This window comes from Phalacrocorax carbo, chromosome 8 (assembly GCF_963921805.1).
Source record: "Phalacrocorax carbo chromosome 8, bPhaCar2.1, whole genome shotgun sequence".
NCBI classification, from domain to species: Eukaryota; Metazoa; Chordata; class Aves; order Suliformes; family Phalacrocoracidae; genus Phalacrocorax; species Phalacrocorax carbo.
The window spans coordinates 27,946,421-27,967,857 of NC_087520.1; the positions used below are offsets into that span (position 1 = coordinate 27,946,421).

The window sequence follows — 21,437 nt, forward strand, 5'->3', positions numbered from 1 at the left end:
AGATAATGACGTAGATGACCAGGTGAAGCAACCCTGCATTAACTGGTATATCCTAGCAACAGTTTCAATTTTCCCACTCTCTCGTCTATGAGAGACAAGGACAGGATGAAGCCAAGAAGGTACTCTACTTCTGAGAAGCACCGCCTCTGGGTCTACTCCTGAGGCAATCCTGTTTTTACACCTCACTTTGCCCAAGGCTGTGCCTAATGCACAGCTTCCCTCTGAATAAACTAAACAAACAGAAATACAGGATTCTGGTCAGCTGAAACTTATGATTTTCTTCTCTGAATACACTGAAATGTGTATTGTTGACTCTGGGAAAAGAATGGACCTCTAAAAGATATCACAAGGCACATTTACTGTAAATTCCAAGGGAAAAGCAGTAATGACGTACAACAGGAATGTACTAATTTGCACTATCTAATCAGCCTTTTTCCTCACTCTTTATAAACATACAAAAGGTCCAATTTACAAAGTCAGGTTTGTTTTGAAAAATTTTACTTCCCTGTATAATGAACGAACAAAAAATAATTAAAACTGAATTAAGACTGTCAAAACAAATGAACAATATATATTTTGATACATTATCCTTGCTGGTTTTTATTATTGTGTTTGTTCATTTTCTCCTCCATTGAATTCACAACATTTACTTATTCACAATGGGTCTGTACGTTCACATCTGCACAGCGGTTGCCTGTGGAAATGCATTAAGTGTCAGCTTTCAGTGCTCCTTCTCATATGCCCTCCCAGCTGAAATGAGGTTAAGAAACAACACTGTAAACACAGAAGTCCTTTCGAAAGGTAATACAGTTGGCGGGGGTTGGGTGTGGTGGTGGGGTGGGGTGAAAACCTCTGAGAAAATTTGATTTGTACTTAAGTTTCATTCTTAAACGAATACGCAAAGCTTGACAGCATTTCAAACTATTGAAATACAAAATATTAAAGGAAGAGACAGCAGAATAAGGCATTATATTTCATGGTAGTCTTGTATTTTTACTATAAAAAGCAGAATAAGGCATTATAGTAATAATACAAGTATACTACAAAAGTATAAATAGCACTGAATGCAGAGCTCATTGTTCTGAGTAGTGGGTTGCTTTCTTCCCACCCCCACCCCCCAAAGAAAACTAGCGATTGCAATTCATTCAGCAAAAGAAACAGGACATACACACAGAGATGTCATAAATAATTCCAATATAAACCCATGCTAATTATTTCATGTGAAACTCCAACACAAATTACTTAGCACTGAAATTGCACCTCCTCATACTGTGTATGCAAAATAAAAGTGAACAGATGTGCTCTTCCAAACCAAGCTATTGCTACAATTAAACCAACAGTCATTTTACAAACCAGCGAGCTATTTCATGTGCGTCTACAGTGCTAATCATCTTTTCTCCACTACCCCAGTCTAACACAACAGCAAGTTATTTATAGAGTTATCTATCTTGCACTTTGCAGATGATGCCTAACATTATGACAACAGTGAAAAGGTCTCCGTACCTGCCTACCTAAAACAAGTTTCTGTAAAGTAATGAATACAGACAGCTTGGGGACTATCCACCTGCACTGCCTGCCTTTTACTGCCTGCAAAGTGAAACCACAAGGGATTGGCAGAAGGTACTTGTCTGACAGGGCCAGGACAGCCTTTCTCCTCAGTGACAGCCTAGGCCTAGCCTCTTAAACCTGACCCACCATAATTCCTTCACAATGCAGCAGCGAGGCAGCTGACAGTAGCAGCTGCACCTCCTAAGCGAGATGGATGGAATTTTCATAACTAGTTCCCCAAGTTACATTTTACCTTCAAGATAATTTATGAGCTGCTGTGGAGCCTTGAAGAGACAATATGCTTGCCATAAAATTAACTGTAACAGTCTTGTAGGTTATAATTAACACTGGGAGGGTAGCACCAACTGGATGAAACACATGGCATAATTGATGGTGAAACTGGAAATTAAGGAAACTAACAATATAATTACTGTGCACATCACTTTAGTGAAAACTATGCTTTCCAGGGGTTAATTACAATCCCCTTCTAACGTACACATTCTGATGGGGAGTGGATGAGTGTCACAGCTAGAAGGAGGCACGTTTGCTGGCAAGGCCCCCTTGCACCTGGACTGATGTATATATTGGGTTTTTTTGCCTGGAAGAGATATACATGTCAAAGCAGCACCACCAGCACCTGAACATCTGGCAGCAGGCACACTGTAGCTTAGAGATAGATGATTGCTCAAGCCTCATAGAATATTTCATTTTCTCTGTAGCCAGCATACTTAATGGCAAAGAAGAAAACATCCTCTGTGAGATTTCACTTAATGGCACACATTATTAATTTAAATGACTTGAACAAAGAAAAACATTTTAAGTTTGTATTGCCATAACTTAGCAGCAAATTAAGATTTTTTTTTTTCATCAGTGTATTATCATCTTGGTTTATTACATTAGTCTTTAGAAACATGCAGAGCAATCCTTTTAGGATCTTACCTGTCGAGGGAATACTGAACTGAAGATGCAATGCTAGTGAGCTAGTTAATCAGAAATAATTTTATAAACTGGTGCCATATTTGGGAAGAAGAACATGCAATTCATCTACCTGTATCTAAGACTATTCTCTAGCCAAGGCTTAAGGAATCATTAGTGTAATGTATTTATTTGAATATCTTAATTTTTTTTTGTCCCTGGACAAGATATGTGAAAATGTACAGATAAATGATGCAACAGTGTCACCTACAGGCAAGCAAAACAGTTTAAAACCTTCTCCAACATTGCACCCTCTTCCCTCCCAAATCCCTTTCCTCCCCTCCTCTCCCTTCCTGCAAACTCCCCCTCAATCCCTAACACACACATCTGGATTTTGGGATTATCCATCTCTCCAAATATGAAAAGAAGGGCAAATACCTAAAATGCTTTCAGGATGGCCTAACATAAATCAATTAGACCTTATATGCTTTACAATAAATATGCTGCACAGCTAGCAAGTCATCTACATCAACTCCAGAACACTTGTTCAAATTCACCTTTACTAAGTGGTCAAAAATAATTCTGACAAGAATATTTTTCAGAATGCAAATGTTGACATTACTAAATACGAGAAAATAAAAATGAGAAAATGTTGTCTTGCTCAAAAACAACTGGCAAAAAATTTAAGACTACTGTCTAATTTTGTACAAAAATGCCCTCCAGCATAATTTGGAGCTAAATCTAACTCCAGTACATCCACAGGCATAACTGATGGATTCATTCAGCTTGCCCTTGTGAAAAGAGGGGAGCACCCTCTTATTAGGAGCTCTAAAAATTCTCGGAACTCTCCTTTTCCAACAGAATACTCTTTTCTCCTAGTATTACTGTTCTTACTTTAATACTTGATACCCTTCACTTCTCCCACAAACCCTGCATTTCGAGAGCCTGTTTCTCAGTTAATCTTTTTGATACATCTCAAGATACCTCTTTCTTTCAATTATTTCCCTCAATTTCTAATTATATCACCAATGTCCACTGATGTTAAACACACTTCTCACCCATGAGTCCTATCTGCTCCACCACCAACCCCGGCTAGATAATCTCTAGAATACAGCAATATGGAAATATAAATGACTACTGTGAATCACCAGTAAACTGGGATGTTACATACCTCCAGAAGCGTTTTCAGTTGGCTAAGCTACTCAGGTAAGTTATAGTAGGATTTTCTTCTGCCGCCACTACCTATGCTTTAAACACTGGTCCCATTTGGGGCTGCTGTCATTTACCAAAATAAGACAAAGAATATGAAAACAATGCATGTTTTGTAACAGGTTCCCAAGTTCTCTGTTTTTACAGAACATCTTAAGCATAAGAAATTCCAACTTCCTTTTTTAGCTATTTTAAACATCATCATAGTTTATAATTTAATAAATCCACAGCAGTGATAAAGAATTGAAAATTCAGACAAAATAAACAGCACAAATAATATAGCCAAATTAAACTGTTAGGATGGTCCAAAAAAAATCTCATTAGTAGTGAAAAGAAGCAAGTAAATCTAATTCTATTCTCCAGTTCATCTTTGTTTCTCTGATCAGTTGATACATCTCAAACCCATTCTTTGACCTCCCAGTGGATTGGACTTCCCTCTCGTCCAATGCCGTTGACATCATTCGGTAATTTACCATGGCTCTCTCACTGGCATATGATTATCTGTGTAAATTACTGTAACTTTTAGTGCAAGGAAACTGTAGAGCAATGCAACAGACTGACATTCTTTTTTGCCCACAGTCAGCCATGATATTCATTGGCTTATCACTATCTCACAAACATGGTCTAGACTGCTTAGAGCATTGACAGCATCTTGCTCAGTTTCTACAGCCATTTAATTTTTGGCTGCTCCAAAAATGCCAGCGAGGATACCAGTTTGTGTCAGCTGTAACAGTTGCTTTATGTGATATACACGCCTGCCTACTAGGATTGGAGAACCGATGCATTTTACATAGGCCATCAAACACAGATACCCAATGGGAATAGTATTTGGCTCTATCTACCTGAACTATATTTGAACTGCTGACCTAAAAACAAAAGGCTTTGTATTTCATTACCAATCCCTGGAGCCATCAAGTTCTATATATGTAGAAAAACTTTAATAACAGAAGTCTGACAGCATTTAAGACTTAAGTTTTGAACTTATCTAAGCATCTGCTCACTCATGCCTCATGCTATGACATGATAGGCACACCATTTGGCTAAGTAAAACCTTTATGTTACTCTCTGTTTTTTCTGTATTAGTAATATATATAGATTATTTAACACAGATCCTGCAAATTAAATTTATTTAATTAGGCTTTATGACAGATAAAGCTGTGACAATAATGGTACTAACAACAATAAAGTCCTGTTTGGATAAAGGTTCTCTTATTTTATAGAAGACAGAATTCTATTTTTAGACTCATTTTATTTTAAATGTCTAGCTTTAGACAAAGTTTTAGTTCATACTAAGTTTGTGAGTAATTTTATGGACATGTTACGTACCATGACATTAGCACATTTGCTGAACACAAAGGCAAGTATGGACTGATATTGCAGAAGAAAGAAACCTCAGCGGATGAAGCAAAATAGATCTATGGTATTTTTTCATTCTCTGGACCAGTCACACTATATCCCTAGTTTATAACACCAGGTCTTCAGCTAATATGGGCAGCTACAGAGCACTGTACACCACACTGAACTCTCCCAGCTTTTCCCCTTTTCCCCGCCTCTGGCAGACAACATTCTCTCTTACAGGAATGATGACAGCTGCTGCTAATGCTACTTTGTGGTTCAACTGTCTGATGATGTGGCTAACACTTTGTCTCCACAGATTATAAATTTGTCACCTCTGATCTATTCAATCTCCAGTATCCTGCAGCCTGGAAACACAATAATCTCAATTTCCAGCATTCAAATCTCCCAGTGGTAGTGAGCAAATAATTTTCAAACCACTGGGAAAACAACAGTAACTATCTTTCTTGTACTGCAATCATGAAAGCTTACATAAATAAGGAAATGTCACCCATGCTGACTTTAAAAGCCTGTCCAGGTGAAATAAAGTCAAACCTCTAACAGATTTGGCTAAATAGAAAAAATAATAATCAAATGCACTCTGATAAGAGTGGAAAAATTCTTTATTACTTCTTGCTTTGGAAATTTTAATTGCACTATAAATAAGGATTAAATTTGGGTCATTTGTCAGTTTTGGAAGTGTCACGGAATCATCTTTTGAAAAATCCATCTAACATAACAAGAAAAGCATGAAATCAAAAATGGAAAATGTCAAAGAACTTTGATTTAGTAGTGACTTAGGTATGGCATGATGCATCTCCTTATGGTTTTCAGAAGTGGCAAATTAAAACTAAACTGATAAAGTAAACCCTCAAAGTAAACAATCCTTACAAAATGCCTAGTGAAAGAACCTGACACACACAAAAGCCCCACACAGAGCTCAAGTTCTGCCACTTTTACCAAACCGCCCCATTTGTTTTAAGTCCCTACACCAAGTAACATTTTTACATTTTACCATATTTGCTGTTTATATAATGACACCACAAGATAAGAAGCAGCATTTTCTGTAAGTGGTCACAGCTTGTAAACGTAAAGTCTTTTCAAGGGTAAAGGGACAAGATAGTTTCAAAGGAAATAATAGTGGTGGTTAAACAGTTAAACATTTAATCAAGCAGTATTTCCATTGTTCTGTAGAGTACTTGTACCTATTGATCCCAAGGCTTGGCTGTTTCAAAGACTCCTAAAAAGAAGAAATACAGGTGAAAGACTGAGGCGGAAAACAGGAAGGGTCACAAGAAGCAAAAGAAGTCTGGTAATAAGCAATCAGAGAAAAGTCAAAGGTCAATCAAAGCAGCTGATGCCTACGCATAACTAAGGCAGGAGACCTGACAACTTCATTGAAGTTGTAGTGTCTTCTCCATTCATTTGAAAGCTGCAAGGTTGGTCATCTGTCTGCCTCAAAGCATCTTCCTGATTAGCATTACCATCTAAGTCACAATGTACATTTACTTTCTGAAAAGCTGTTTTAGGTTAAGTACTGGGTGCTGAACAGTCACATTTTCTTCTTTTAAAGAACATGTGCACACACAGAGAATAGGAATATCAAAGAATCCAACTATAATTTTTTTTCCCCCCTCTCTCATTTCCAAACTGATGAATCAAAATTTTTGTCTATGCTTGTTGCTAACTTACTGAGTATCTATTCCAGCTGACACACATACTGTCCAGAGAGGACAACTGTTACAAAAATCCCACTGGAGATCACACAGGTGTGTCACCTGAGATCCTTACTAATTTCAGAAACATGGATGCTGGATTGCTGAACATGGAAAAAAAATATCTCTCATTCTGATGTTACACAAAACAACCAAAAAAGTTTTAAACAACCCAAATACTTCCCCTCACTCTCTGTCAGACTTTGATACCTCTGCAATTTGTCTGTTAAATCTTTGGAACTAGTGTAGCTCCCATTGCAGGAGTTTCTGAAGAGTTCACAATATTTCATATATTTATCATCCTGGCAGGCCTGTGAGAGTGTAAAAAATTTCAGTATTTGTCAATGAGTATTTCAACCAGTATTATCACATTTCATTGAAAAACTAACATTTAGTGAGGTCCTGAAAAATACACAAAATCTGTGACAGAAGGAAAAAAACCTTTCCAATTTTCCCAAAGCCCATGCTAACTTCTTAACCCATGGACTTTTCTTCTGTTACAGAAGGAATTACGTTACTTCTTTATATCAACACCTATTTCTCCTACTGGAACTAAAAAGAACAAAATCTACCTCAATTACCTTCTTAGAGATGATCTAAAATTCCAAGTTATAAAGAGGTAAGGTATAAGAAAAAAAAAAACATTTTCTTTAAAATATAAAATAAAATATACATAAAACTCTTCCTGTTTATATCTCATTTAACATGCATACTATTTTAGGATTCCACTCTCATATTCTTCATTGTTCTTCTTATTAGAACCCAAAAGTGTTATCACAGATTAGGACTCAATTACCACATTCTGTACTTATAATTTAAATGCCTATATAAATATCCACATAATATTCCAGATTTCACTGCTGAGAGGTAAGGGTATCTCAGTAGTATGACAAGCGTTCACTGTAGCTAGAAGAAACATTCACATTGTTATGTCAAAATCTAAGAAGGGCTTTGACAAAGGCAAAAAATGCTAAGGAACTATAGCTCAGGTTTGACTTGAAACCTGAAACTTATATGATTTGCCATAAGAGGTTCTTTTCTGAAGTGTTGTACAAAGATGGAAGACTGTAACAATTCTAAAAATACACAGTGATCTGATCTATAAAATGCTATGGGCTGTAGAATGACCTCATAAAATAGATTTTTTCATTGTGTTATTTCAATGAGCCAAGATTTTAAGCTATTGATTCTTACAAGATATAATTAAAACTTTTCTGCTGCTTATCTCATGAACCAGAAGAATTTTGTACTTACTTGGGTCCAACTATTTATGGAATGTTTATTCCATTTTTACTATGTCAATTTGTCATTACATGATGGCTTAGAGAGAACTCTTAAGATTTCAGAATTTGACTAAGTAGCACAACTATGAAAATACAACCATCATAAATAATTTTCTTTTTCCTACCAAACTTTTCACTTTATTATATCTTTCTCCAAAACTTTACATTTTCAATTACCTGTCTGAATTTCCCTTAAGGGAAATGGTACAATTTCACTCAGAGAAATAGAAAAATGGACATCAGAGTCTGTGTCGTAATAAAACCATGTTAGACTAATAAAAGTGTTGCATGAAAAAGACTTATTTTAGTAATGATTTAACTAACAGTGGTTTTTCCTAGCAGTTAATAATTTCAGTGTAATTAAGCATTATCCTTTAAATTAATCCATTGTTGATTTCTTGATGACAAATTAGTTTGGTAGCAAATCCATCTATATGAAAAATATAGCAAAAAACCTACTAGAATTAAGCAGAGTATGTTATGCAAGCCTTAATGACAATATTATTATAACATGATATGAGTTCTATTAGGGGGAATAAGAGATACAATTTTTATTGAACTATACTGTCCAGTCCTCTTGGGCATTTACTGATCAGGAAAAGCGCAACATTCTCTCTTGAAATTAAAGTTTGTTTATTTGTTTGTTTTCTCCTTTTGGCCAAACGGTTTCTTTAGGATATAACAACTTTTCTGGTTCCAGTTAAAAAGTAAAACAAAAAAATGTCAATAGCATCATCAGCAGGCTAAAAATACTGAGGGCCTTTTCTGAAAATGAATCAGGTGCAGATATTGAACTGTACTTTTTCATTCTTTGTCTCACTTTTCAAATGATAATTTCTTCCACAGCCACCATTAAATCTTGATCTATTCCAGCTCTCTGTATGGGTCATTGATTCTAGATGTACCATGGTTATTTTTAAATGTTTCACTTTCGTAGAGAAAAAGAGGGCTGTCTAGAGCCAGATGGGTAACTTCACACTTCATTTATCAAACCTAATGCATTAGACTCCACCCTCTCTTTCCCACTATTGCTGTTAAATTTCCATATAATTCGGTAACAATTTTCATTATCATACAGTGACCCTAAAAAGTCTACACAGGTTTGCATGGTTAGTCCAAAATTCACAGCTGTTCCTTTTACCCTCTATTTGTTACAGTAGAATCTACGGTACCCCTTACTTTATAAGGTGAACAGTGACCTTCTATAAGCAGAGGTCAAAACGGGGTCAGTTCAAAGGGCTAGAGCAGCTCTTTAACAACTATAAGAACCTGTCCATCAGGCGCTATCATGCAGTATAAACAAATCTGGGGCTTTAAAAACTCTGGACCATTTCTGTTAACACTTAGAGGACATTCATTGAGTCCTACCTGAAGTATTTTGGATCACCACCACTCAACATAGAACAACTTGAATCCCTAGAAGACCTGCTCAGTACTTAAGATACTGATGACATCTTTGAGTATATGAAATGGCGAGCTGTAACACTAAGTGCTCTACCACATGTTTTGGACTACGGAGCTGAAATAAAAACTTAAAAAGAGTCATTTCAGTTGGTTAATATGCAGAAACACTGATACAACTTAAAGCAAATAATGCAAGGGCATGCTTTAGCCAAGTAGATACATACACATATCAAAACAGTTCAGATGCCTTTCTCAGAGAAAGACTAAATTTCTAAAAGTTGAATCAGTTTGTATTAACAGTTTGGTTTATTTTATTTAAGGTGTCAATGACACAAATAAAACCCAGGAAAGAACAGAATGCCTACGCAAATCTACAAAGACCAAGTGCAAAGTAAAGTTTTTGCCAGCTGCCCTCCCCCTTCATTGACCTAAATTTCTTGAAGTTGTACTGTTCATAATGTACTCTCTAACGCACAATGTAAGGTAATTAGAGTCATCTGTATTTTACTTCCAGAGGAAAAAAATTCTATTATCTAATCTAGCTGATCCCCTGATAGCCTGTTGAAAGTAAAATACTGTAACCTATTGCCTGCCCTTTGACAAGTGCTAATTATTTCCTGTCCAAGCACATTTTTCTCATGTAATTCCAAAGTACACAATAGACTGATCTCTAAAACATGGGCAGCCCTGCTAGTACCATGGTGGACGTTTTATAACTTTCACCACCGTATGCTTGATGGCTACCCACAGCCAGTGCTTCATTCCCGACATCTAGCTGAAGCTTTGATGAAGTAAAGTGAGGTGTACGGTAACAGTCTGTTTATGCAGATCATATGGATGAGACTCTCAGATAGGTCACCGGGATGGGAAACATCAAATAGAAAGAAAAAGGATTATGGATATTAAATACTCAAAGGACACTTCCTTTCAGAACTTTCAAGGCACAATGATCTTGAAATTTTCTTTCAGGTGTTTAGTTTTAAGGAAGCCTGCACTTTGTCTGCTTGTGCCTCTCCCCACCTCCGCCCAAGAACTTCAGCGTTTCTGTGTCAGAGACTAAACTATGTCTACAACTGCAATGCTGGCTCCAGCCTCTGATTATGCTGTGAGCAGAAACACTGTAACCACATTACTGTTAAGTGAGTCCCGATCACCATGATTCCCGATGACTTCATATATTAGGAAATCATTGTTATACTAAACAAACAGTAAAAAGATAGTCCACTCATTAGAATCGTTTAGCCTCTTCCTGTCTCTAGGAAGCTTTCTATTCTGGTTAACAACAAAGATTCACGTGTCCCATGGAAAAGCTTTAATTTACTTCCTCCAAAAAACCAAACCATTTGCATTTTTTAGTAAGCATGGTAATGGAAGGCAACACCCCCTCCCCAGACAAAAATCCCTTAAATTCCTCAAAAAGTAGGAAACAAACCCCCCATGATAATACTGACAACATTGTAAGCCTATCTTACCAAGCTCTTTTCCACTCTGAGATATTAACTGATTAGTATAAAAATAAACATTCCATACTCATAAGAACAGACTTATAAAACACAGCCTCTAATCTGTAATAATAATTGCTATTATGCAATAATGTTTAATTTTTATCTAAAGCTTCTAAAATGTTTCAAGTCCACTCACTCTAATTATTGGGATCAGCAAAGCCACTCATGTGTCAGACCCAATATCTGCAATTAACTTTTTAAAGTCAATCTCACAGAATTTTCAAGAAATTTCCAAAATTCTACACTAACAAAACACAGGACTACTCCCTTAATGAGATCATTTAATGCAGGTAAAACAATCATGCCAATTAAGTGCTAATTTTGATTAACAAAATATCATTAAAAAATACTTTTGACTAGAAGCTGTATTTAATTGTAAGCACAGGACATCTCCTGGTTTTAAAGGAAAGCTGTACATTTGGTAGAAAAATTTCATAGACTTAGATATTTTATGTAACTATCATAAATAAGAAAACGTAAGAGATTACTAAACGAATATAAATCTATAGCTTTTAGAAATAGATGTGAATGGGGTGACATCAACTCATTTAGCAACTAAAGAGAAGGACACAAGGTGGCTTACAGTGCAAATTCTCTTTTTGAATTCACACATTTCTGAAAGAACCAGAAGTATGATGTAGCTGTACTTTCTGAAATGCACTCATCTGACTACATTACAGTAACACAATGTTTTTCAAATAAAAACAAACAATTTTTTTAAATTGTTAACAACTTCACCTGAGTTATTACCATGGCAATACATTTGATTTAAGAACTCAAGTATAATAAGATAGTCACATGATGCAAACTCCAGCAATATGTACATCCATGCCAATCTCATCCAACACAACCCAGCTAACACCAGTAGGACACCACGAGAAAATATGAGGATCCTGAAGAAAGCAGACAAGAAGCGTATCTATTAGCATGGCATGCCAGCAAGGAGTATTGCTCATACTGTCAGCAATAGAAGGAAAACCTTAGGGAACTTAAGGTGATACCAATTCTCAAATATGTATGCTGCCTATCAAGCTATTATGAATAGACTGCACTATATAAGCACAAAAAGGGAGTACTCTCCCCCTCAAAGTAACTCTGAAATCAGAAGCAGAAACATTGACTATTCCATTCAAGGAAAAATATTATTTGAACAGTAAAAATTATTTTTTTTTTTTTTAATAATGTCAACTTGCCCCCACCCTTGGAATTGGATTTAGAGGAGTATATTTGATATATGTGTTTCTAATTTTATTATATTACTATTTTTCTTAAATTTCTCACCTTGCTGTCCATTCTTTACGCAGCCTTTGTCGCTCAGTAAGAACAAGCAGGAAGCAGCTGATGGTTTCATTCCATTGTTCCTCAATTTGTTCCTCTTTTCCAACTTCAGAGAGGACCAGGCTTGTCTTAAAGGGAAAAAACACATGAAAATTATAATCTAGAAATAGGAAACAATGTGTAAAATTAATAAAAAGCCCATAAGCAAATAAGGACAGTAAATCAATAGCTTTTTTTATTACAGTTCCACTGCTGACAAATCAATACAGTAAATGATGGTTAGAAATGACCACCATATATTTGGTATTTAATCAATGTACATGGCACATAAGGTAAACCTTAAAATCTCATTCCTTTAAGTAACACAAAACATTGTGCATTCTAGCTCTCATTTTCTCAAGACATAATTCTTTTCTTTTAAAAATATTTTCTTGTATCAAGTCATATCAGAAATGTTTCCCTCAACATAGCATTCGTTTAGAGGATTTCCCCCTCCCCTTTGATCCTTGGTGAAGCTAAAGTAGTAAATGCCTGTTTGTACTGTATCTTCTGAAAGGAATTTCTGATGACGTACCAGCGTAAGTAAGTCGACCAGTGTACATCTGCTGACTGGACATGCAGCAGGCCAACCACCACACAGAGATCTAGAGTCGAGGCTGCAGTCTTCTCCTTCAGTGAAGATACCCTATTTGCATTTCTTGCCTTAACCAGCCACTGATTTTCACTTAATCATCTTTGCTATTCTAACCTTTGGCCACATGCTCTCCAAATGTATAAGGCTATCTAAATACTTTTGGGAAGGACGACTGAATGGCCAGAATGCTTGCACAAACCTAGTTACTCCACAGAAAAGGAGGCAAAAAATGTTTCTAACCTGAGCAGTTGTGGAATTGAATTTGAAAACACAACTCAAATATCACCAAGAACTGCAATGTGCTGCCCTCAGCATGGCCTCTCTTAGAGGAACAACATGACAAAAAGACATGGCATATTGCCTCCTCTTCAACATCACATACACATCACATTCTGCCCTGCCCAAATGGATAACCGCTAAAATTCCTCTGGGGATTCCATGACACACATGGTTGTTATCATCTTCAGTTTGTGAAAACAGGAAGATCTGTCCTTGTTCTGACAGTTTGTTGGTTTGGTTTTCTGTTTTGTTTTGTTTGTTGTCTTCTTGCTGTTGTTGTTTTGGTGTCTTCCCCCACCCCCCCAAGAAAGACTCATATGCAGATTGTACACTTCTTAAACTATGTAAAGTAAGCAGTGACATTGCTGCTGCCACGGTGGTTCCAAGAGGCAAGCATACAAGCATGACAGGGTTCATAGAGACAGAAAATAATTTTATTACACCAACATCAGACGACAAAGACCAAAAAGCACCTTCATCCCCATCTCCCAGCACTATCAGTCGGCCTACAAAAAGGCATTACCCCATAATATGGGACTTACACATCAAAAAGAACGTTTTCTTGTAAAATCCCAATATGTTCAAAACTCTAACTACAGAGATCACATTCTTGACCCCGCTTTGACATCACAAAGCAAACAAAAAGCCAAAGAGTATTTTCAGATAAGGATTCCCTAACAGGGGTTTCCTTTGCACTGACCTACATCTTTTACACAAGCTCTAGTATCTGCCAACTTCAACAATCCTGATCTTACAGCCTTTACTTCACTGTGGCCAGCAACTGGACAGTTTGAAGCAGGATTTGATAGACAACTTCAGCATATGAGAACATACTCACATGAGATGAAGAGATATACATTCTTTAATTCATGTAAAGTTACATGCCTTGTTATTCAGAATAAATATACCTATTAAGGTTTTAACTTCTATATTTACCATGTGCAAGAACTGACACAGCACTATAACTAAGGTTTATCCCTGTGTATTATAGGACAATCAGACTATAGCCATACAGGTAGGTCACAGTACACCAAGATTTCTCTTTCAGAACCCTCGGATGGCCTTATTAATTACAATGGGATAGGGAAATCCACTGGTGATAGTGTTGAAGTCTGCTTCTCTCCGAGACTGCAGAAAAGCCACAAGTTTAACAATGCTATGCCTCACAAAGCTGAAAGCATAGTTATTTGCAGGCAACATATATCAAGATACCCTATATAAGTGATTCCCAAAGCACAAAGCATGGAGAACCAATAGTTCCTAAAGAATTTTCAGTCAAACTCTGATGAAAAGAGGATGTGATTAGAGTATTATCAGTCAGAGAAAATGGGTGACCATTTCTCCCAGTATTCACAGTCACATAATGTTTTTGTATGAATTCTGATGGCCTGGCTAAATTGCAACTTTGGTACTGAGTTCCACTACCTAAAGTCTCCTCCATCTGCAGGAATATTATACTTCTGGAAACTGAAAATTATTTAATTTTTAGTGAGAGAACAATTATATTGCCCCAGCCCTCTGTTAGCACCTTTCATTTATGTGGTGGTGTACACAGTTCAAGTCAAACTCATAGGTTGACACTGATGTAATAAATGCTCCTTTACTGAGCCCTGTGAGTACAGTTGCAGCTACCTGGAGGGTGAAATAGTACTATTAAGCAACATACATACAACAAAAATACATAGCAATTTAACTGATTTACTTGTTTTCTAAGAGAGCTGAGGGCAATAAGGTTACCTGGAACGTGAGTGCAGGACATGATACATGGCTTTTATAAAGGTATTTCTTAATAACTTGCTATTCTTATAATCTCAGTAAAAATCCCAAATTGTAACAAATAAAGAAGATTCGGGGCAAAATATTATAAAACATGTTCCTTTCAAAGTTTTCTTTTCTATATACCTTGTTTTGGTATTTATTTTTAACAAGGGGATTCAATATATACATTGACTGATAAAGGTCAAGGGTTCAAGAAACTCGGTCAAAGATGTTATCAGCTGGGAAAGCCATTTCCTCACATCAACACCGATAAAAATCCATCAGAAACCCAGCCGATACCACCCCTGCTCTAAAGGGCAGGAATGACCTTCTTTTGAACGTCGCTATAGTTGCGCATCCCATCAAAGAATATCTGACCTTGTGTCTCAATTCTTTTAATGTTCTTTAATGACAGATAATTGCCTGCAGAGGTCCCCTTTGCCCAACGCTGAGTGAAGCCTTCACATTTCTGAACCGGACTCAACACTGACTCAGTGTTTTTCAGCACACTTGGGACCACAGGACAGTAGAATAAATAAACAACATAACTAGCCCTACAGCCTGTCTTATCTCATCCTTGTGTTCACAGAGATTCTTGAGGGTGGTAATGTTTACAAATTGTTGAAACTTACTTTCTTCTGCTTCCTGAGCCAGCAAAAACATATCCTGGACAACGTAGGCAATGAGATAAAACAAATTGCTTATCACTTGGGAGAAGCAACTTCTTGTCTCACTGACCAGTATGTCTCTTTATTAAGTAGTACTGTTAATATTTTCAGCAAATCTTTCCCAATTCTCCTTACAGATCTATTAATGTATTTAGGGCATTTCCTTGTAAATCCTAAATGGCATGCTCTTAAAAACACAACATACAACCCACCTATCAAAGCTTTTTACGCATATATACAGCAATTGCCAATCCAGTCTTCTATGTTAAGGATAGTATTTAGGAAATTATACACTTTACCCTCCTCCTGGAACAGCAGCAGAACTAAATCTAGTGCTCTACTGACATATGAGGCAACAGCCATCAGACCATATTCTCTTATTATGTAAGAAAGAAAGGTACTAAGATAAGATTTTAAAAGACCAATATAATATTTCCCTCATACCCATTGACAAAATATATCAGTGACACGGGACTGAATAGAAAGTGTTATAACCAAGACTTACTATTTACCCAGGATACACACTCAAAATTAGATACCTTTTGTGAGCCTTAACAAAGCTAACCTAGGCATTGTAACAGATTACAATATTTTTATTTTCTGAGATACATGGCAAAAGAAACTATGTTTCAATGTCAATAGGCCACTAACCTGCTTAACTGTATGTATCCTGGGTGAATACCACTACATGCTTACAAACAAGCCAAAAAAACCCAAACCAAACCAAACCACAACACACTGGCACATTTTTAGTCTTTTGTAGCTAGATTTTCATTCCTTCAATACAGACCTCTCGAGGAGCCAGACTTAAGGTGAGAAACATTGTAAAGCTGGAGACACGAAGCCTAGTATTCTGTCAAACAAATTAGCTTTCAGTCTGAACTGAAGTGGCACTTGGGACAGTTTGTCTCTTGGTCCCACTTTATTGGGTCAACGAATCAGGTTTCTTACTCTGAGTTGAGATTTAATTTACTCACCACCAGTTTAAATAGGATAAGCTTCGAATCTTTACTAACCACTTCTACTTTAATAGTCATCTCTCAATAATAACTAATATGGAAAGGAAAAACAAAATGTAAAATCTGTTAGCAGGGCTTTAAATGTTGCTCTGTATCTTCCTTGTTGTTTTTGTGACTTTATTTTGCTCTTAGTGCAAGAAGTGTCCTGATGAAATTCTGTATAACTAGAACACTGTGCCTTGGGCGGGGGCGGGGGGGGGGGGGGGGGGGGGGAGAAGAACCTGAAATCTATTAAGCCATATTAATTTAACATGTCATAACTTCTATGTGATAAAAAAGCCAGTAATTGCTTACAAACCACTGCTCATTTCTTCTTTACTTTTAAAATTTTTACTTAAAATATGAGCAAATGCACCCATTTTCATTGATAGGATGGAAACAGCCAGTAAGGTTTAAGTTATCACCCAGTAATTTGGGCACATTAAACCCAATTCTCTGCCTTTGTTTATTAATCCACTATGCCAGATATCACAGTTTCACTCAGCAACCCTTATGTTTTAGATGATATTGAAAAATGGCTCATGTTTGTCAAAAGAAAGTTAAAAAAAAAAGGTAAAGAGGAAAAAAAAGTGTTGTTTATAGAAGCCAGCTGCTCTGGCTTCGGCGCCAGCAGCTCTTCATCGTGCTATTTTACGCTTGCAACCCCCACTGCCCCCACTGGCACAGGTACAACTAAATGTTGACTTCAATGCTTCAGAGAGCACTCCACTGATTCTGTACATGATTAATTGCCAAAGACATGGCTGACCATATGGAACTGAGAAAGCATCAAGTAATTCATACTTCTGTATATGATCATTTGGCCCCTGTTGTTTTAATGTACAGGAAAGAGCTAGTATAGCACAGACCTGGTGTCTTGCCCTTGACAGCCCATTAAGAAATCTCAAAGCACCTAGCTGAAGTTATGCTGTTGGCTTTTCAATAGCAGCCTAATAAAACAGAAGCAAAGCTTTCCAACTAGTCTTAAATCTTTCACATACAGTACATTAACCACTGCTGCTAAAACAACTGGTTTCTTATGATAGGAAATGGGATTTGATTTCTAGCCTCTGCACACTTACTGAAAGCCTTTTTCTGACCTTTGGAGGGTTTACAAAATCATTGTTCGTTTTTCCTGCCATTTTCCCAGTTTCTTGCCATGGCGATCCTAATAGATTTGTTTAAGGTTCAGTACATTCTACTCTTACTAGCTGTTATATGCAAACTGTACAACGAAGGTAGGCTCATGGGAGCTGAAAGGAAAGAAATTATTGTTAACTGTTTTCTTCCTGAGAGTCGGAGAAATCACTGCAACATCTAAAACATAATTTACTTTTAAAGAGCCTATAAAACAAAACAAAAAATTCCTGAAAAGAAGCAGTATACTAGCATGTGCTTTCTTTAATCAGACTGGAGACAAATCATCAAATTTCATTTGAGAAAGAGGACAATTTATTTTAAAGCTGTAGCATTCTCAAGGATGTCTGACACAGAGCTCAACAAAAAGAAAAAGGTGAAGACTTAGAATATATGTCAGTATCATTAACTGCTTTATATTAGTTTTATCTATGGTTAACACCTTTTCAGTCATATGCAGTCAAAGAAAAATGTTTAAATGATGTTTCACTGTCAAGGCTCTTAAGATGACAGTGCTAAAAAGTTAATCCCCATCCTCACAGATCTGGCAGTTTTGACATATGTTGGCAAGGATGTATTTTCTGGCACCTTCCATTACAAAATATTTACATGGAGTTTACTTGTCTGTGGATTTTCTAGTTGTCTAAATGATCCTCATGGTCTGAAGGGCCTTATGTGGGAAATCCTAATCAGTGGATATTCATCAACAGAAATTTCCCAGGCTACTGAATTCAGCTAACACTAATTCTCCAACAGAATACAAGAAAAACCCACAAGCTGACATAAAACTCCATAAACGCTCTGGTTATTGATAGAGCACTTCCAACATTAAAACAGTTTGCCTGAGTCAAATATTATGTCTGTATTTAAATAAAATATAAAGGAATAGAGATTTTGAAAGACGTAATTTTTGTGTTGTCGTAGCATAAAAGGAAAGGGGGCTCAAGTTTCTGGCATGAAACCATTGCCACAAAGATAATATATTCTTCCCTACTATTATATTCAATGGTGCAATTCTAAACTAAGCAAGTACATAACCCAATTATAAAGCAGAATGCTTTAAGTTAGACATATGCTTAAGCTCTATATACAAGCCTGCATGCATTAAAATGTAGGGAGCCCTGCCTCTCTTTGAGATATTCCCTGCTGACAACAAAGGATGAAGGACTTGATAGATGAGTATTTCGACCTAGAAAAACCTACTGAGAGTAGATCACTTAGACGTTTCCAGAAAACTTTAGTTCTTATCTACACTAGAAAGTTGTGCCATTTGACTATACCTGTGGAGCTCAAGCAGTACATTTTCCAGTTATATGAGTTTAAAGGTAATTAAACCAGGCAGAGCTTATTTGGAAATAACCATTGCCTTTATGCCCATATAAGCATATTTATACTAGGGTCTTGAACCATGTATTTAGGAAAAAGGAATCCAAATGGAAATAATGACCAAGTAATTTTTGGTTACTCTGGCATGCCAAAACTGAATGAATTTCCAGTGGAGAAAAAAAAAAAATCTTTTTCACTGGATAATTCAATGCAGTTAAGATAGGTCTCTGAAAGATTTTTCAATACTTACTTACAAAAAAAAAAAAAAAAAAGAAAAAAGATCAACACTTCCAAACTATTTTTGATGCACTGCTCAGTTTGGCAGTGTTCTAAAGGTGAAGTATAACCCATCTCATCAAGAAAGAGCAACCGAACCACTCAAGATATCTGGAATAAGAGTGGCTTAGCATCTTCAGATGTATGGGTGAGTGAAAGGTTACCCTTTAGTCACATTCTCCCACAGCATGGCCCCTCCACCTCTGAATCATCAATAGCACAAAGACTAAAGCAGACCTACCATGCATAGTGGATTATATGAAGTGTAAAACATTGTGGGGAAAAAGCTTTTGAAAGAAGTCATGAAAAAGAAATCATGCTTGCAAGAAGATCCAGCTGACAGGCTAGTCCTTAACAAGTGAATATGTTTGAAAACATTGTGAATGCAAGAAAAGAACATGCCTTTTGTTTCCAAATCTACAGTGTCTCTTTAGCCCAACTGTTGCCTGCATGGCTGAACATATGTTTTCTGAACAAGAACTGAAGCAGAAAGTGTTCTTTGTTATTATTCACTCCTTTGTATACACCTCCCTTTTCCCATTTTGGTCACATGCAAACAGTAGTTATGCTGAACACTTAAGTTCTGAAGGACTGCACAGCACTGTATGCTTCAGTGACTACTATTGTGGAAATCAGTTGAGCTAAGATGCGGCACAAGACTCACTTCACCAATGTGCACTCTGGGCAGCTTACATTTTGCAGTGCTGAATCACGCCAAGTACAACCTGCACAAGTTCACTTAGCCAGCAGACAGAATTTTCATCATCAACAGTTATGTGCAGTTCTAATAAGCACTGAAGCATCATAAAACAAATGATCTTATGTGTTCAAAAAGAACTCAGAAGGCTACCCTATAAGTATAATTTTCTAGCATATCAACATTAACATCATCAGGTATTAAGAATAATTTAGGGAGGGAGGGAAGGAGGAAGGGGAGGAAAAAATGATGGCCTTCAAAGCCAGAAGTAGGTAAGACCACCTCACAAACAGTGAAATGAACTCTAGCTTGAAGTAAATACTCATATAATTTTATTGATTGTAATGAAATAATTCTAGATGTAAGCAAGGCTTTGTTTTGACCCTAATAGACTAAGCTACATACAAGCTTCTCTTAAAATATTTACAGATGCAAACTTACAACAAAATCTCCAAAACAGACACTTGGTCTTTGTAGCACTCAAAATACAAACTGGAGTCACTAAACTTAATATTACTGGTTACATAAAAAATTATTTTTAAACATCCCCAAACTATGAAGAAAGATGGAAAACAGTGAGTGTTAGATTCTGATTTCATTATTGCCTTTTTTTTTTTGTGGCTATCTTTTAGTGTTTAATTACATGTCATATTACTGATTTCCTTGAAAAGCACATCTATTTAGTATGGAAAAGCTTAGAACACCAATATTTTTCTCCCATCACTGAAGCCACTACTTGTTGCCATCAGGCCACTAACTGCTTTAGCCACAATACTTTCTACCACAATGTCTAGTGAAAATACAGCTGCACGATAATTTGGGACATATTCCCACTGTTATTGGTTTCACTGAAATAATTTAAAACACAGAAAGCCAAGTTACAGAATGGATTAAACGCTGCAGAATGAAGAAGCTGCAAGCCACAATCAATTATGTCCAGAAGTGCCTGTGGGCATGCTTTGTCTAAGATGTCTGCCATAACAGAATAGCAATGTAGTACATATGCAAGATAACATCATACAGTTGAATCATATCTTCTATTGACACAAGGGTTTCAACGCCTTTATCATCCTCACAGTGCTATAAATGCACCAGGTCTGCGAATATCCTTGTGAGATGGGACTTTCACCATGTTGTTTCAAAAATGAACTTTTGTCACATTTGTCACAGCTTCATTACCCCCAGTGACATCATCTCTATGTAGATATAAAATTCATAATCACGTATGTGCAGTAGTAATACTAGCTGTCATGGCAAAGGGACAGAAAAAGAATTTAGACCATGCCCCTGGGAAGAGCATAGGAACCTGATATATTGTAAGTATTTAATGTATGGGAATATGGCATTGTCAAGCAGCAAGGAGGACATCACCATCCACTACTAGAGGCTGATGATCAAAACATCATTTGGAAATAAACCTCTTTATAAGCTATGATCCTTGTTCCTCAACTGAGAAGTAGGCAATTTGATTT

The 21,437-nt window shown here is 36.6% G+C and overlaps 1 protein-coding gene across 4 annotated transcripts in view; it reads right to left on the reverse strand.

The window, feature by feature from the left end:
- Nucleotides 1–21,437, reverse strand: part of FTO (FTO alpha-ketoglutarate dependent dioxygenase) — a 251,281-nt gene that overhangs the window by 127,916 nt on the left and 101,928 nt on the right. For all 4 annotated transcript variants that reach the window (XR_010374246.1, XM_064459373.1, XM_064459374.1 and 1 more), the window contains one exon: nt 12,196–12,320. Coding sequence is in view for 3 of the 4 variants with exons in the window: in XM_064459373.1 (XP_064315443.1) it covers nt 12,196–12,320 (125 nt within the window). In the remaining variant the exon portion in view is untranslated. The remainder of the gene's footprint in view (nt 1–12,195; nt 12,321–21,437) is intronic.